The 19881-nt window shown below is 35.3% G+C and overlaps 1 protein-coding gene across 3 annotated transcripts in view; it reads left to right on the top strand.

Annotated features, from left to right (window-relative positions):
- TINAG (tubulointerstitial nephritis antigen) overlaps positions 1-19881 on the top strand; it is an 87761-nt gene that overhangs the window by 1185 nt on the left and 66695 nt on the right. The window contains exons 2-5 of one of the 3 annotated variants that reach the window (XM_082345001.1): positions 497-805; positions 8313-8376; positions 9004-9093; positions 14430-14544. In XM_082345001.1, coding sequence (XP_082201127.1) covers positions 497-805; positions 8313-8376; positions 9004-9093; positions 14430-14544 — 578 coding nt within the window. Of the gene's footprint in view, positions 1-16; positions 806-8312; positions 8377-9003; positions 9094-14429; positions 14545-19881 lie in introns of those variants that run through there. The other 2 variants (XM_082345000.1, XM_082344999.1) reach the window with 2 other exon arrangements.

Here is a 19881-nt window from a genome sequence, read left to right as displayed (position 1 = left end):
TGAAAAATTGTTTTTGACTTTTGAATTCCCTACACCTTGCCAGTAGTTATTACAGACATAATTTGGGCCATGTGTATTCCAGAGAGGTTTTTGATTTAAGAATCTAGATTATTTTGGAAGCAAGCAATATTCAATATATCATCTATACCTAAGATTTTTAGGTATTTATTTTTATGGTGATGGGCATTTTTTCCCATTATATTAAATATAAAATTTAAACATTGGAGGAATGACAATGGTCTATTTCTAACACTTACCTTATCTTGGACAAACATTGAAATTCTTGATTAATGTTTAACTACAAGAAATACACTCAGTTCAAGTAAAGGATCAGTTTCAGGATTCAGGCTGAGTTGTCTTGATGATTAGAATTCAGGCTCCAAGGAGAAGCCCCAAGGCCAAGGGTATTGAATTTAATAGCAAGTGGGAGCCACACCTGACCTCTGGAGAATGTGGACTGGATTTAAGATTTTAATCCTTGCTTATCTCACCAGAGAAATTTGGATGGAGAGACAGTATTTATCTCAAAGAGAAGTGGACCCCGGAGCTAATTTCACTAGGAATCACACCATTTTGGAAGGTACTCGATTCAAAAGAGCCATTTTCAAAGGGCAATACTGTAGAAGTTTTGGTTGTTGTGAAGACAGAGATGATGCCTGTGTGACTCAGTTCTATGAGACAAATGCACTGTGTTACTGTGATAAATTCTGTGAAAGGGAGAATTCTGATTGCTGTCCTGATTACAAGTCATTTTGCCGTGAAAAGAAGGAATGGCCTCCTCACACAAAGCCTTGGTATCCAGAAGGTAGGCTTTGGGAATGTGTTCAAGCATTATTCTAGTTCATAACAAGATCTGTCCAACTTTCTTTCTCTTTCTCTTTCTCTTTCCTCCCTCCCTCCCTCCCTCCCTTCCTTCCTCCCTTCCTTTCTTAAGTTGAAATGAAAAATGAATATTTCGATCACCAGAATAAATTTCTTAGGATTGTTAATGTGCTTTGGTTTAGATGCCGGGTACACGCATCAGACTAGTGCCTTCAGGGAAATTCTGCTGTGACGGCCACGAAGGCTTGTCTAGATTCTGTTTTGAATACTCACTCAACTTATATAAAAGTTACTTAAAATTCTTTATTTCTTTTTTTGTAAAATGTATTGACAAGAAAAAAATCGCTCACACGTTTTTGAGTGTAACCTCTTAGAGAATCTCATCAAGTTCACAAGCCTGATCCTCTGCAGAGTTATGTAACAGTTTACTTACTATTTCATGAGACTATTGGACCTCGCAGCATTAGAACCTATGTTGTAGCAATGCCATTTAAACCAGTGCAAAGGCAAAATAAAGTTGGCCACCCTCTCTGCCTAAGTAATACCAAATAGAGTCACCATGTGTGTTTTTGTTTTGTTTCATTTTGCCAATCTGGGGTTTTAAACTATTAAAAACAAAAGAGTGATCCATATAGGGTAGTTTTAAAAGTCTAAGACTGAGGGAATAAATACAAATAATTCATAAGGAAAATGGTGGTATTTCCTGTATTGGTCTAATTATAGTAAAATGGCTATAGAATCTGAGCAATCAATATAACCAAAATTTGCCAAAAACACAAAATAAAATTCTATTGCTCCACTTATACAGGCAGCAATGCAGGTTTCCTCGGAGCTATGTCACATGACTGTAAATGGGTGATGGTGAGTGGAGATTACAATTAGAAGACAATGTAGGATAAGCTAGGATTTGGTATCCTTCTAGCAAGATCCAGATGCTGACTGTTGCCTTCATTCTCAGTAATGTCATCTTGTTTGTAAAATTGAGGAAGTGTTCCTTAAAACACACACGTATTATAAGCTTTTAGGTATAGGATGGATAAACAATAAGCTCCTACTGTATAGTACAGGGAATTATATTCAATGTTCTGTGATGAACCATATGGAAAAGAATATATATATGTATAACTGAATCACTTTGCTGTACAGCAGAAATTAACATAACATTGTAAATCAACTAATTTCAATTAAAAAAAAAATTAATGCCGGGCCTTTGTCTTTACCAGTAAACAGTTCAGCAAACACTTATTTCACCCTAAAAAGTGGCAGATAGTCTCTTAGAAATAGCAGACCTAGCCATTCATCAAAAAATATTCATTGACTACCTCCACCATGCCAGTCATTTTGCTTTTGCTGGGGGCAACCATGGGGAAGAAAAAAGACAAGATATTATCCTCATGGAAGTGACAGTCAAGTTATATGTGGGGGTTACAAGATATTTAACAAATTCACTCTACAATTGCAAATTGTGTTAAATTCTCTGAAGGAAACATTTAGGGTGCGGTGAGAAAGTATACCAGAATATAACATTAACGTGTAAAATAATACATGACATTAGCTTGGGTGGGAGACTTTGAGGAGTGAGGTGACCTGAAGACTTTGAAGAGTGAGGTGACCAGAAAGGGATCTGGGAGCCAGGAGCTTGGTGCTGCCCAGGAATTGGATGGAGGCCACCACTTCCGGAGAGGCATGATCAGTGGAGGGTTGGGGGTGACATAAGATGAGGTTTGAGAGGTGAGTAGAGGTCAGATTTTGCCAGGGTTTATAGGCCACATCAGGTGTTTAAGATTTTATCTTAGTTATGAGAACTCATTGAGAGATGTTAAGTACGAATAGGGTCATCTTCCTGGAAGTTGAGGATAAATATTATAGATCAGCTGTGGTGCTTTTGATGTGCTAAAACGTATTTGAGCTTTTCTTATTTGAGTCATGTAACCCATTTGGAAAAGAAATTGCTGCTTCTTTCATGTCCATTTTTGCTTGAAAGCTAGGATTTTCCTAAGACTTTAATTTAGGGTCATGTTTTAGGTAGAACTTATGTTCCCAGCATAGTTTTTATTCCATTCATGATGGAGGGAAGCAATTCATCATTTTGTTTAGTAGCAAATGTTCACAGTAAACTATATTTGCACTCATGAAAGTGATTTTTTTTCCTTTGTTTTATCTTCCTTATGAAAGTAGCTGGTTAAAAGAAAATAACACTACACGATATTTAAAAATTTTACAAAATTAACTAAAATAAATAGAAATGATATACTATTTATACTAATTTTTTTGCTGTATAAAGAGACTTTCCTCTGAGATGCTAGTAAAGCATCACTGATTTGTTAAATATTTTTCAGTTATTCACTGATTTATTAAATATTTTTCAGTTATCTACTTACATGGTATTGTCTAGTTCATTCATTAATTTATTAAATATTTTTCAAGTATCTAGTTACATGTTATTATCTAGTTTCTTATACTGCATTTCTTTTTCAACCTGGGACTTAAAATTATGTATATTATCTTAAGGTTTAAAAATATAAATATGTCAAAAAATAAATAAATAGATATGTACCTTTTGTGTAAATTGGTCTGGACATATGAGTAAACATCTTCCTTCTGGGTTTTGTCCCATCTCTGCTGGTTACTTCCAGTCATTGGAGGATTTCAAATGTCAGATACAGAAAACAAGTGACAGAGTTTGAAACAGAACCAGAGTGGATTTTCCAGACAGAATCTCTTGGTGTAGCAGATCTTAAGAAAAGAGTCTAGTGGGCCATGTGCTGTGAACAGACCTAAGCTAATTTGATTACACACAACTCTTATGTTCACATTGGTAAAAAATGGATGTAAACCACTGACACATTTGAATTGAATGAGGATTATTTATCCCTTCACAACTTCCTTAACCACATTACCACGAAGATAAATCACAGTCCCAATTCTGTCGTGCATACTGTTACAAAAATATATACTGGTAGGGAGATATACACTAATCCATAAACCTCTGTAAGCTTCCTGAAGTCTCAGGTCTCCATCCTGTTAGATGTTCCCACTTTGCTTGAAAAATTTACTGGAATTTTCCCATGTGATAATATTACAGAGGGTGTCAGGTTATGATAAACCCTCCTACCCAGTGGCTGGACACAGGACCTTGTACAGATCAATCCTAGGGCACCAGGTCTAAGAGTGAAGGCTTTTGACCTTAAGAGATAAATAAAAACTGTGGAGTATGAGAGTGGGATGTGATTTTTAAATGTTTTAGCTAATCTATATCAATTTATTGCTGTTAATTTAACTGATAAGAGCTGATTACTTATATCCATCATGCTGATTAACAAGCCACTAATTTTGCCAGTGAAAGACCATTTCTGATACTCATTATACTGCTACTCTAGTGTTCATTAAAAGATGGATAATGGAACCCCTTGTAGCAGCTTGCCTGGAGTCTGGCCTTTCAGGATCAGTGCTACTGACTGCCCCTGGGATGCAGACTCCTGATTAGAGCAGGCAACTGCCTTCCTTGAAGTGACATTGAGACCAGTAGGGTTATTAGAACACTTTATGATGAAGTTATTTTAAAATAAGTTACATCATATTGTCATCTTTTCTCAAATCAAGAGACTGATTTCACTTTCCAAATATCGATTTGCCCTATTTTTGTATTAATGGCTGTTAAAGTTGCAATACTCCTTTAATTTCAACAACCATTACTATCATCTATCTATCTATCTATCTATCATCTATCTATCTATCTATCTATCTATCTATCTATCTATCTATCTATCTATCATCTATGTCAAGGTGTAATCAGTTTGATTAACTCACTCTGAAGTGTTTTATACATTTTTCCTTGAGGAAATAAAACCACCAGGAATTTTCTCATCTCTCCATCATCATAATTTTCAAAGTACCCCCATATTGGTTACTGTTTCCATGGAGTAGATTCCGCCTCTTGAGCTCTAAATCCCACTGTCTCTTATCTTTTCAAAATAACCACCCTTACAATTGTCCCTCGCTCCCTCACTCTCTCTCCTTTTCTCTCCTCTCTCCTCTCCCTCTTTAGCTCCTAAAGCATCATTTCTCCCTTTCTCTCCTGGATCAATCAATTTACAAAACTATTGATTTACAAAAATTTTTTTTTAACTCCCCCAATTTTTCTGCTACCTTTAAATGTCAATCATGTTCTCAAATTAGCATTTTAAAAGAAATATTTTTCATTTAAAACTAGTAGAATCCAAAAGAGGATTCAGGCATTGCTTGGGAGATGGAGCTAGACAACATCAAAGGTTAGTTTCTAACTCTGACTCTGTTTCCATGATGAGGTGGTACCTAACATGGGAACCAAAGTTACAGTCTATGCATTAGGGTGACACAGGATAACTCATTCATTCAGTTGCTGGTGAATGTAAATCGGTAAAATCATTCTGAAAAGAAAAAAAAAAAAATGACAATATGAATTAAATGCCTTAAAGATGTCCAAACATCAATTTGGACCCAGAATTTCCACTTTTAGGAACTTTCCCCAAGGAAATAACTAAGAAAGTGAGCAAACATCATTTACAAGATATTCTCTTGTAGGAGGTTAGTAGGTAGTTGTAGCTCCCAACTTTGAAAAAGCCCTCCCTCAACTCCATGTCCTTAACCAACTATTATCCCATTTCCTTCTTTCCTTTAATGGCAAAAATATCTGAAGGAAACATTTCACTTCCTGATTTCCAAGCCTCTCATCAGCTCATTCCTACAAGACCTTGTTTCCTGCTACTTTACCGAGCTCTGTCTTGGCAGGGTGATTGAAGACTTCCATGTTTCCAAGTGCAATATTAAGATGTCTGTTCTTTTCTTGATCCCTCAGTGGTACTCTGTGTAGGTGACCACTTTTGCTTGTATGGAATACTTTCTTCTCTTACTTTTCAAGACTCTACCCTCACCTGAATTTCCTTCTTCCTCATGGTTCACTCCTTCCCTGTTTCCTCTTCTGAATGTCTGTTAGCTACAGAGTTTGAGCTCAGTCCTGGACGTCTTTCTCTTATCTACAAACCCTCTCTCAAGCAACCTCTTATGTAGTCTCAAGGCTTTAAAGATATGTATGTTGCTGGCTCTCAAATTCATGCTCCAATCATGACTTAACTCTGAATTTCCATTACTACTCTACTTGATATTCTCCATTAGGATGGCTAACCTAGACTTAATCTAAATCTAAAATATGCGAACCAGAACTCTTGATTTCTTGCCGTAAGCCTGTTCCTTATTTCAATATTAGCTTCACTGCCTCTCTATGGCTCAGGCCAAAATCCTAGTGAGACACCCTTGATTCCTCTTTTTCCTCATTCTCCAAACTCAGTCCAAGAGCTAGTCCCATTTGCTTTGTCTCCAAATTATGTTCATCCACTTCTCTCCATCCTCATCAGTATCATGGAAACCCTTTAGCCAGCACAACAGGAGTGATGAGGACAAAGATTATGGAAGAGAGATTTTGGATAAGGTCTTATAGGTCATTGTAAGAAGTTTGGTTTGATTTTAAATTTGATGGGGAATAACTTGAGGATTTTAAGCAAGGAGTGACACAATGTAGATTTTAAAAGATCTCTCTAAATGCTGTTCAAGGGATGAGGGATACACTGGAGTTGGGAAGAGTGGAAGAAGGGAGTAGACTGCGTTTCTGTATTGTGTAGAAGTTGATGCTTCACTTTGTCAGCACCTTGGCCAGACTCAGATGAACAGATTATGGTTTTTGTTCAAGAGGCCAACTCTCAAGTGAGATTACAGCAAACGTTGTTTCTTATAGTCAACTCTGACTTGATATTAAGGAAAGAAGACCAATAAATGGAACTTTTGCTAACACTAGATATAGTACTAATGATCTTGGGTGGGCACGGTGATAACATTCTCTTTACTTCAAAATTAATAGCTGGGGTACAGGTTAGAGAAGGGACAGTCTTTCTTTCCTTAGGACCTTTGTGATTTCTCATCCCTTTATCTATATAACTGGTATGCTGGACAAGCAACATTCATCGGTTTTGATTAAAAACCAGGTTTGAGAACATGTATATGTATAACTGAATCACTTTGCTGTACAGCAGAAATTAACCCAACATTGTAAATCAACTATACTTCAGTATAACTTTTTAAAAATCAGCTTTGATTTTGCCCCTCATCTCCTTTAGAACTAGTCAAGGAAGTACTTCCCTTGACTTTGAATAAAACTTGAATTGTTGCATGAATTTTCTGTTGCTTTCCTAGGTAGTAAAAATTCCGGGGTCTTTGTAAGTTACAAACATAGAAATTCATTTACAAAAAGTGTTCAATCCTGGGTAGTAATTAAAACTCTGAACTTGATTTAAAGTTAAATCTTTCCCCTCCCCTGTGGTCCAGGAGAGAGGTGGTTTCCTTCTCTCTTCTCGTGAGAGTGGAATGTCAAAAATCCGTGGAAAAGAGGTGGATAGATGCAAATACAAGGAGATTTTTAGATTCATTAAGCAAAAGATTGAACTGTGAGAACACAGTGCATGCTGAAGAGAGGCAGTTGTAAAATATTTCCTGTGAAACAATTTTTGGAAAAATCGGAAGATAGCTAATTTGTAAGTGGCTTTTGTGACATTGTGGCTGGTGGTTAAGCCAGGTCCCTTGGAATGCTTTCTAAACATGTAGATTTCCTCCTATGATTGTATGAATAAAAAGTTAGAATTCATTTTATGTAACTAAGGGCCATTGTTGTGATCTATCAGTGACATGTCTCCGTCAAAAAAGTTTTCACATGACAAAGGAGCGAATTTTGCTACTTTTGCTAATTCAGCATGAATTTAAATTTATGTAAGTTATATTTTCAAAAGGGATTTAATTTGTAGCCAGGGTATTATTTTCACCATATCTTACTGATTGGTTTTCATATAATGATAATTCACCATTCATCTCTTTGGAGTAGTTTATAGAGTCTGGTAAAATAGCAACGAGTTTTGGTTAATGGTTGAGAAACATTTGGACTTGGAACACAAAGGACTACAACTGAATAAATTTTCTCCTGATCTAAATTTTGAAGAGAAAATAGAGTTTATCTTTGTAAGGTGAATTTACTGAAATAGCTTTATATTTTGGTCCAACACTTTGAGCTCCTTCCTCTAAGCATATGTAATTAATCATATTTACATATGAGAGTTGATTAGATTTTCAAGATAAGAAATGCCATAAATTAATTCAAACACTGTTTTACTGCTTACCTACTTAAATACATTAATTATTTTTTTGAGTGCGTTTAGTGATTAATACCTCAGTAATTTAGTTTTTATGCTTTACAAATCCTCTCAGTTGGAACAAATACACAATGTAAAGATAGAAGCTTATGGAACAAGCCCATAAGAATTCGATATACAAACCTTGACACAAACCCTATGTGGATTTCTTTCAGATGGGCACCAAATTTTTTTGCATATTTGAAAATACTAAATACAATTTTAGTTTACTTATTACTCAATTTAGAATTTTGATTTGTTTACATGGTATGTTGACAGGTTGCCACAGAGATGGTCAACGTTATGAAGAAGGATCAGTAATTAAAGAAAACTGCAATTCCTGGTAATGAATTTAAGCTGCACAGAACTGAATTCTACTGTCTGTGTATGTTTTCTTATAAAAGGAACATTTGTGAAACAAAGCATATATTTAAATACAGATAGAATCATAAGTCATAAGATATTATGTACCCATAGTTTTTTATAAGCATATTTAATTTTAATAAATGTTTAAAAGCTAATCATGGGTATTTCTTTTAACGTTTGAGTTTGGTGTTTGTGACAGCGGGCTTACTTTCACAAACCTCTTAATTTTAAACATTCTGATGTACTACAGGAAAATCACGTGTTCTTGAACACAGTAACTATATATAAAACAAAGCTGCCTTGAAATTGATTATCCTGCAGAAAATTTACAATTACAGAGGTGTTGAATCTACTGTCTCCATTGTCTTATGTTTTCAAACTCCAATGACTGTGTGATCATTTCATTTATTAATTGCCTGAAGTGGAAGATATTGAGTGGTAGCTAATGCATGTGTTGTGATTTATTTTTGCCAAGAATTAGTCATATGGTTAACATTAGTCAAAAATATCTTTTATGCCATAACAAGGTGCAACTCTGGTTACTAATTTTATAAGTACACTCCCTAAAGGTCAGGCCACTTTCATAATTTTTGTATCTTTACAGCACATGCTCAGGACAGCAATGGAAATGTTCGCAGCATGTATGCCTTGTTCAACCAGGATTAATTGAACATGTCAATAAAGGAGACTATGGGTGAGAGAAATCTTGCTTTCTAGGCTTTTTGGCACCTCCCCCCCCCCATTACCCCTCAGGTTTCAAACAATGTATTTCCTATCATTTCCTTCTAAAAATGATCATTCTTTCAAAAACAAAAAAAAGAGTGGGTGAGAAATGGGGAGGGCGGTAGAAAGGCATGTGAAATTGGAATGAACAGAGGTGAACATTAAATGATTAAAAATTAACATGCACAAAGAGGAAATATAGAGCATGGTCTTAAATTGTTTAGGAAGGAGCAGTGTCAAGCTGTGAGTGAGGCTAGTAGGGGGAGCTTTAGTTTAAATAAGTATTCAGGCGAAATCAGGAAGTAGGCAAACAGGTTCATTCATTTTTATCATCTTTCCTTCCGCTGCTTCCCTGTCCCAGCCAATCACATGCTCAGCTAACCTGGGTAGACTCTGACCTTCAGAAAGCAGTATTTTATCTCGATGATCCCCCAAACGACCAGTCCATCTAGACAGCGTCATTTACATGACTGATATCTAGCCAATTTCACTCACAGTTGAGTCAAAAGACTGGTTGAGCCATTTTACTTCGCTAATAAACGGAAGCTTGAGCTGATTGACACTTAAAGCAAATAACTGTTTGATGCTCTCTGATAGATTAATAAATTAAGTCACTTTTCGACTTACATAGAGGGAATTAGGTGTAGGTGCTGACACTGGCTTTCTTTACTGAGCTGAAGGGAGAAGGGATGGGCCAGCTGTTTTCTGCTTCAGGATTTCTCCACTGTCACTGATCAAATCTCTATACACCCTCAAAAACATTTTCCACCTTCAGGAAAAGATTTCACCTGAGAAGACCTATTGTCAAGCAACTATAAAAGTGAAGTCATCCTGAAATGCATTTTTAAAACGTAGAAATATCATTTCTTGCTACACCTAAGACATATGTTTCCCAGGACAGTGGGGACACTAATTTTCTATGCACCTGGAGTATTTTCTTGGAAGACACGAAAGACACTTGGAAGTCACATTTGTTGATATTAATATTCTTAAACCATTCTCAACTCCTGTGTGTGTGTATGTGTTTTGACAATATTTTAGGTGATAATATGATGACATTTTAAGTATTTCTAGGGAAAAACAATTATTTTCTATGGTTAAGTGATATTTAAATCATTAAAAGGACATGAGAGTATGTGTCATCATGAGAGATTATCTGACTCAGGTTCCTAAAAGGATTCAAACGCTTGAGCTAACAAGCACACACTTCCAAGAAGCCAACATAAGCAGCCAAGCTTTCCGCTGTCACAGAACCCAGGAGAAACCGCAGTCTAAAGCAATGTGGAAAGAAAGTCATATAAGAGTACAGATCTGTTGGGAATGCTGCCTTCCTTGGAAGAAAGAATTGTCTTTCCATCATTTGTTTATTCTGAGAGTACTCTAGGACTACTTAAGAGGCATGGGATTTGCCTTTTAGTAGCAAACATAGATGACTTGAAAAAAAAAAACAGTGAAGTAAAATTGCACCAAAAGAAAATATACACAGATCAAAGAAAAAAGTTAAGTAAAAGAGACAAAGTATGAAGAAAAGGAGTAAAGCTAATATTATTTACCAGGGAACAACAGGAGGGAGTGTAGAAAGTCCTTGAATTTAAAAGAAAGTTCTAATTCTCAGATATTTACTGTTCCTGCTGTTCAAGTTGTTTTCATGTATGAAAACAGAGTCATATTATAGCATTCAATGTCTATTTTAGGCACTTTTTAAAATAGCCTACATACAAATATATACAGCCTTTGCTTTAAAACATTTATTTCTGGCATCTTGGTAATATTTAGATCCAAATCTTTATTCATTCTGCATAGCCCACTTCAGTGCTTATTTATTCCCTGTATTATGTTGTAATGCAATTAATATTAACAAAACATGCGTTTCCCTTTTGGCACTGCTGAGGATACAAATAAATAATTTCTTAGAGGAATTTACAATCTAGCTGAGGAATCCACATATCATAAATTTGTAAAAGGATTTCTAGTGATAGGGCAGTTATAAATGGCAGATTAGTAGCAAAAATAATAATCAGCAAGTTAGTGGAAAAAAGGGGGAGAGAGAACAGTCTCAGTTTACCTGGTGCTGTGAAACAAACCACTTCAGAATTTAGCGCCCTGAAAGCACAAGCTTTTTATTTGTTCATACCGGCAATTTGGGATGGACTTACCTGAGGCTCTTTTCCTGGTCTCTCCTGGGGTTACTCAAGTGTCCACAGACATCTAGGGCCTCAGCTGGGGCTGCATTGTCCAGGTGGCCCCCTGCCCATGTCTGGTGGTTGGTGCTGGTTGTTGGGGGGCCCATGTGTCTCCAGCAGGACAGCCTTGGTTTCTTTACATAATGACAGTGTTCAAGCAGGACATGAGTGGAGGGTGGAAATGGCCTCACTTGAGGCCAAAGCCTGAAATTTGCACATTGTCAATTTCACTGCTTTCTACTGGGCAAACAAGTTACCAGGCCAGCTCACATTCAACGGTTGGAAAAATGGACTCCATCTCTTGATGGAAAGAGCCACAAAGAATTTGTACCCATTTTTAATCCATCCTATCTCTAACCCTGATTTTTCTTATGAACTCAAAGTCTATGGACTATCTATTGAATAAGTTGACTTTGATTTCTTACTAATTTCTCAAAGTCAAAAATACCCCAAACCAAAAGGATTAACCTTTTGACTTGTCCTTGGTTACTGGCATCCCCCACTATCATGTCAACTAAGACAGAAAATCTGAAGTTAGTTTGAGGCTTCTTTCCTCTTCACTCTCAGTCACTAGACGCTTGTAATCCCCACAAAGTTTATTTTAGAAATTTATTTCCTTTATTCTTATGCTATATTCTAGTGCATTTCTTTATCAAGCCTAGTTTGAATGACCTGACTTTTCTCTCTGTTTCCAGTCTGACCAAACTCCAACCAATCTTTTATACTTTCATGGTTATCCTTCTAAAACAAAGCTTTGATTCTGCCACTCAGGTTCTTAAAAAGTCTTCAATGACACTCCATTGCTTTAGAATATAATTATACTCCTCAGCATAAATAACAATCTGTCCCAAATGCTTTACTGCCTCATGTTTTACACTCTTTCCAGCCCCTGTCTCTCTGGTCGCTCTCATAGTTTAAGTGTTCTACTTATCTGCTATTCCCTAAATGTTATTCCCAATTTCAAACTTGCTTTGCTCCAGAGTTGCCTTTATTTAGAATAAATTCTCTCTTCTCGCACATCTGGCTGTCTAACTCATTCTCATCTTTCCAGGCTGAGCACTAAAAAGTCACTTTCTGTAAAAAATTCTTCTAACTCCTTCAGGAAGAGTTATGTTTCAGTCCTCTACTCTGATCAGACCTTGACCTACAGCTAATAAATTACACATACTGAAGTCGTTTCTCTCTTTGTAGGCTTTTTAGAGTATGAACTTTTTGAAGGTAGAGAAATTTATTTCTATGTTCCCAGTGTTTACTGAAGAATGTGATAGATAAATTAAGAATGTTCAGTAAATGCTAACTTGGGTTAAAAGGAAAGTGATGACAGACATAGAGAACAGACTGGTTGTTGCCAAGGGAGAGGTGGGGTAGGAGAAGGATGGATTGAGAGTTTGGGATTAGCAGATGCAAACTAGTATATATAGGATGGATAAAAAACAAGGTCCTACTGTATAGCACAGGAACTATATTCAGTATCCTGTGATAAACCATAATGGAAAAGAATATGAAAGAGAATATATATATATATATATATATATATATATATATATATATATATATAAATAAAACTGAATCACTTTGCTGTTCAGCAGAAATTAACACAACACTGTAAATCAACTATACTTCAACTTAAAAAAACAGTGATGAGCCTAGGTCAAAAAGGATGATACAGAGCAGTGGTGATTTTCATGCTTTTTTGAGCATAAATTATAGTAAATCATACATTTAACTTTATGACCTAGTACACACACACACACACACACACACGTGCACTTGTACATATACTTAAATGTATATAAATAGTACTTACCCTCACTCTGTCCAATAAACTCTAATATTTCCTATTGTTTCTCTTATATTCTATTTTATCTTTTAAAATACTGATTCCTATTCACTAAATTGAATGATTAATTAAATGCACCAAAAATGTCTCAATGTTTGAAAACTACTAGTGTAGGGCACCAAAAACACACTTTACTGTGGCATGATTTTGCCTAAGGCTGATCCTGGTAGTCTCTTAAATAAACCTGCAATGTCTAATATATTCAAAAGTTTCTTTATTGAAATTCCTTGGATGATGGAGATTACATTTAAAAATTGTGGCTCAGAGTTGCTTAAAGCTTTATGAACTAACAGATCTTGTAAAAGAAAAGCATTAACTTGCCAGGCATATTATTGAAAATTGAGTCATATCTTCAATTATTCATTAGAGCCTTTCACACTGTAAACAATTTTGGTGATAAACACAACAAGGTAGAGTTTAGATTTGCCTTAAGTACTGAAAATATATTGTCTTTAAGTTGTAGTTAATTCAAACAAACAATGATTAAATTACTTTTATCTTTCTCATTTTTCATCTCCTATCATCTCTTAAGGAATTATTGTCTTGAAATCTCAACATTAGATTTTGATAACAAAGCTTACTTTTTTATGTAAGCGCACAAAATATGTCTTTAAAAAAATGTACTTTTTTGTTATTTAATTTTACATCAATTGAATTTATATTATATTAATAATGACTAATATTATTGAGCATTTACCACAAATTAACTCATTTAATATATAATAGAATATTTCAATATTTCAATAAAATATTTCAATAAAATTAATTAGCGTTGCTGTAATCTTTTTAAGTATAACTATTTTATCCTCAATTTTTCATGGATACTTGTTTTTACATGGTCAGCTTCTTTTCAAATCTAAAAGATAAATGAAACAGATTACCCTATTTAACCTATAAGTACATTTCTGAACATTCAAGCTTCTTTCTAAAATACATTTAATGACATTTAGAAGAAACTGCATAATTGGCCTTATTATCACTAAAATCCCTTTACTGTATGTGGAGATTCAATATTCTTAAATTTAGTCTATATTAATACAGCCTTAGGTTCCTCATTTGAGTCATTAAAATAATTGACATAGACCTACTTTAAGAAGAGTGATATGCTTCCCTATTAGAGTAATCAATAATGCATCATTAATACAATGAATATCTAGCTTTCAGTAACAGTTCCAATTTTGTCAGATTTGCTTCTATATAATTTCAGAAATATAAATGAGCATGTAATGATAAAAGTGACATCATGTAACCTGTACCTATTTTTCTCTTTCATTTGTAAGGCAGATGGACAGCCCAGAACTACAGCCAATTCTGGGGAATGACTTTGGAGGAGGGTTTCAAATATCGCCTTGGCACCCTGCCACCCAGCCCCTTGCTTCTGAGTATGAATGAAGTGGCAGTAAGTATCCTCTCTGTTTGACTCATGTATGTGTGTGTTTGTATAAGTGTGTTCGTAGGTGCATATAAAGCAATTTTAAATAACTAAAATAGTGAGTTTTGTGCTTTCCGAGATAATTTTGTCATATAAATTAAAAAAACCTTTCCCCAAAATGGTTGTTACATCCCCCCAAATTTTCATGTGGACTTTGAAAGTTCACTAATATTAATTAGATATAGTTTCCTCTCTTCAGGAATGATTGTGTTCATTTACATTGCTAATCATTGCAGAGAAATTCATGTTTCTGATGATTGGCTTTTTGGTGACCCCATGCTTAAGCAAGTCATTAGTTGTCCTTATCTTTCTTTTTTAAAGTAAACTTAGTTATTTTGTGAATTCATCAAAACAGAGTTTTGATAGCTCTTGGGTACTCCATTATGAAATGAAGATAAAATAAATGCCAGTAACTGCAGACAGGTATGCTATGATGACTAGCAGAAGTTTATCCTCAAAAATCCTCACATTTTCCATTTAAAGAACACCTTCAAATTTTCCTGATGAGCTGGCAAACTCCTTCGTGAAATTGCCATGTTTCGTAACACCCTTGTGTTTTGTAATACTATTGTATTGGTTTTCCCTTTCATTTTCAAGAGGTGTTATCTTCTGATAATAGGTATCTTGCATAAAGAATCTTCCACCTGTCTAGTTATCACAGATATCTAACTTAGAGCTGCAGTTTTACCATCCCATTTGTGGTGTCTCTCAGTTGAGATTTTGATTGTATTCAAGGCCTGCTACAAATGCCCAAGCCATTTGTATCATTTTTTTTTAGATTCCACATATAAGTGATATCATATGATATTTGTCTTTCTCTGTCTGACTTACTTCAAAAACAAACTTTTGGTTACCAAAGGGGAAGGGTGGGAGGGAGGAATAAATTAGGAGTTTGGGATTAACATATGCACACTACTATATACAAAATAGATTATCAACAAAGACCTACTCTATAGCTCAGGGAACTATACTCAATATTCTGTAATAATCTATATGGGAAAGAATCTGAAAAAGAATGGATATATGTATATGGATAAAGGAATCACTTTGCTGTATATCTGAAACTAACACAGCACTGTAAATTAACTATACTCCAATATAAAATAAAAATTAAATTTAAAAAATGTCCAGGGCAGAGAGGGGTTCCCTGGCTGCTGGAGAACTTCCTCTTCCCTCTGCAATGAAGATGTAAGGTCCTGGCTGCCCGGAAGCTCTCAGCATCTCAGAGCAAGCAGGGCTGTTGTTTGCTGTTGGATGAGTTGTAAATCCACAAGTTCCTCATTAAATGTTTAATGTGATTTGCTTTCAGAAGATGTAATCCCCTGACTTATTATTCCACTTCAAATTCCAGTAGCAGGACCTGCTAAATTATAACTAGTACCAGAAAAGATCATAATAGCTGCCATGTATTGATTAGTTGTGTGCCAAACACTCTTATCAGCACTTTCATACATTATCTCATCTAATTCCCAGCTTGATGTAGTGGGTACTGTAATTCTCCACATTTTAAAGACAAGAACATTGGCACAGAGAGAGGCCAACTCACACGGAGATGGAGATAGAGAGGAGAGAAAAGCCATCATAGAATTACTTATATGGCAGAGCCAGGACTTTAAAAGATTTGCCCCCCAAATGGTTCCTAGACTTCCGGTATAATCAGTTAGCTTTGGTCAGTTCAGGTTCAAAATAGCAAAAAGCCTTTTAATCTTGGAACCAGAGCTAACTTTATGAAATGATCAACTTAGATATATTTTTGGATTTTTTCCACAATCAGTAAGACATAACATCTTTAGAGGTGTGGCTCAGATTCATAGCTTTTATTGACTTACTTATAAGATCAATTGGAAAAGAGTTATTTTTCTGGCTGCTTTCTTTTTCAATTTTGTCCTTATCTGGAAAAAAAGAGACAGAAGTGTTTAGGAGAATAATAAATTCACCCTCTTTATAAGGATTATTCTTTCTCTTGCTTTTAGTGAGGGTCCCAGTTAGCCAAATACTCATTTGGGTGTCAATATACATTTTTTCTGGATTCTTTCTAACATTTCCTTTTGAAGCTTCATTTTTTGCAATTTAGAGTATTTTATATTATAGAGAAAATGAGGTATGTTTCTTTCCCAGGTTGCCACTCACTGTAGCATATAAAAAGGCAATCTAATTCTAAATCATTTATTGGCTCCTAGGGATTTGTTTGCATAAAAGTGACTATGGTGATATTTAAATGAAAAATCTTAATGATTAGTACTCTGGGAGAATTTAAATTACTTAGTGCTATGAATTAATGTAATAAAGTTGCTAAGTAATTCCAGAAAAGCAATAAGGAAAATTTGGCTGATCTGTAAGAGTTCTGTTACCCACAAGGAAATAGCTTCCCATTTCTAGGGCACAGTAGCTTGAGGGCTGAGGTCCTTTTAAAAAGTTTCTGAGTGTTGGAGTTGTCCTAATACCTGGTCAGATATCAGAAAATCAGAAATACAACAAGAACTTCAATGAAGAATGTGGGGTCTATATGAACTGAGTTAAACTGGTAGCCACAGGAAGAGCTTTAAAAATAGATTAATTCTTTGCCTGGTGACTACATAGAAAATACCCTCAATATATCAAATTGCCTCTGAATACAGTGAAAATGAATTCTTTTGTGTGGGTATGCTTCTGGATAATTCCCCTGCCCCCAACTTTTCCCCAATTTTTAAAAATACCATTTTCAACATAGTATGGTATATATATACACTTAGGGTAGGCAGTTGCCAACAGAGGGAATGATTTTTCTGAGAAAATTCACTGCATCCCCAGCCTAAAACATCTCCCTTTCCTTGAACACATTACCTGGATGAGAACTGAGATTCACCAAATTCTTTATCTTGGGTAGGAAAGATGAGCCATGAGTCATTCTCAGTTCCTGGGAAAGCTCTCCTCTGGCTGGTTTCCTGGCTACATTGCTTGACTTCAGTCACTAGTCCCATAATGTGTCTGCTGAACGTACGTTAGAAGAATATCAACAGGTCTTACACAAAGAGTTCCATGATTATATAAATATGAAAAAATCTGTTTAATCTGGATGAGTTAGTTCAATTCAAATGATTTTCTGTGGAGTGTGATTCATAGTAATGAGGAATAGAAATATGTTGATCATGGGAGATTAGAAAAAACTAACTTAAGAATATTGGGAGCCTTTCCTGGATGGCAGTCCTATGTGAGGGCAGACAAAAGGAAACAAAAACTTACTGTTTTCTCTGAGTACAAGCAGACTGGATGAGAGGAAGTGAGAAAAAGGGAAAGAAAGAAGGCCAAGAGGGTCCTGCCTGGACCATACAGCTCCTTGTTTTGTATGAAGATTTGCTTCACCCACTTTAAAATTATGTCTAGTGTCAGGTCAAAAATGCCAGCTGATCAATCTTTGCCTAACTTTTTCCTAAAAGTGTTTTCTTGAGATTGTTCAGAGCAATGCCTTGATTGGACAGCTCTGTTCCAAACTGTTGTACACTAAAAACTTTAAGAATGATTAGACGATTCTCTGTCAGTCCATTGGGACTGTGTATTTGCTTGCATAGATTCACAATGGGACTGATGTAGCTCCCTACAGGAACTTTAAATTCTGTCACTTGAGCCTTTTGTCTCCTTATGGTACAAAACAGTTGATTACACGGTTAAAATCTTATTTCAATATTTCTCAACATTTGTGCCATGGGCCACCAATCCTGCAAGATTTGGAATAAAGGTGTCCCATCTGTGGTCAAATACATTTGTGAAATGGTGTATTGTATCTTTCTTCCAAAGAGTCACACTATTCATTAGTATATTGAGGACACTGAGAACTCTTCCTCCATTGACCTTTTTTTTTCTACCCAGTGTTTCCTAAACTCATGACATCAGAGAACCTTTTCTTCTTTGTTTGTTTATAATGACTGTTAATACTTCCCAAGATTTAGATTCCACAGAACACACTTTAGGAGCTGCTAACATAAGCTAAAATATTGAAAGAAAAGTGCTAGAGAGAGCAGAAGTATATTCAGGGGTAAAACAGAAATTAATGTCTCAGAAAGAAAACAATTATTATGACTGTATGCAAAATTGGCATGGGCTGAGGTCCTTTGGAGCCAGCAGAAGCATCACAGTTGAAGTCTGTTAATAGGCACATGTAGGCAGTGCGTTTAGTCATGTGGCCCCATTTCACATACCGAGATGGACATGAGCTCTGCATCCTGTGTGCTTGGCTCTTAGTCTGGCTGAAATGGTGGTAGCAGTGGTACCCAGCTCACAGGGCTGTAAGAAGTCCATGAAATGATGAATAAGGAGTGGTTTAGCACACAGACTGTATAGTAGAGCATTAAAGAAATGTTATTATATAATATACAAAGTGGTTCTTTCTCCCTTGGATTAAGCTTGGGAGACTAGCAAGTTTCTGAAACAGGTGAATTCTGTAACAGCTAAATTACCCAGGACTTCATCATTTGGAGCATTTTCTTTCATAAAGAAAGGTGTAGCTCTGGGTTTATTGGCCCTGACGGAGATTATATATTTTTGGTAACCTGAAAGTTCTTCTACTATGCTCCTAAATCAAATCAAATCAAATCAAATCATGTCAAATCAAATCTAATCAAAGCAACAGTTCTGTACCTGATTGTTTTTCCAGGCATTTGAATTTGGGAGATAACTTCAAGAGGCTTCCCTGTGTTATATTATATTATAAATATTGCAAATATTTTGAATAAAACATACTATTTTCAAACAGAGATGGGGAAATTCAGAGTTCATTTTTCTACTTGGCTTAGTTAAAAAAGATATGTTTTTAATAGTTTTGTTGTTAATTTCCCCGGGAGAACAATAAAGTTAACAAAGCTATTACAGATAAGTATCACATCTTAGGTGGAGCTATCAATATTTAGAAATTATTAAAACATTAAGAAGGCTGGTATAGCATTTAAAATCTGTAGCTTTACTATATTATACAGTATCAGATTGATGTATGTAAAAATGTTCTAAATTTTTTTTTTGTCAGCCTCATAGTTTACTAGTACATCTTTTCCCAATCACCCAATACAGATGATTTTAGTGTGTCTAAGTTGGCATTACCAACAAAGAAAAAATAACGTCTTTTTCTATTGTTTGTTGGAAGTTAAAGTAAAATTGTAGTTTATGTATTATGTAATAACTTTTAAAACCACTGATCACTGAGATGAGAAAGGGAAATTTATTTCATCATCTGGATACTTTATCATTATCTAGATAATACATAGTATTTGATTGACTGGATCTATTTCTCTAGGAAGAATTTGTTTTTTCCTCTCTGAAATATATTTTAGTGAT

The sequence above is a fragment of the Balaenoptera borealis genome, assembly GCF_965194805.1.
Source record: "Balaenoptera borealis genome assembly, chromosome: 12".
NCBI lineage: Eukaryota > Metazoa > Chordata > Mammalia > Artiodactyla > Balaenopteridae > Balaenoptera > Balaenoptera borealis.
The sequence above is the reverse complement of the archived record's forward strand: the minus strand, read 5'-3'. Positions and strand labels throughout refer to the sequence as shown.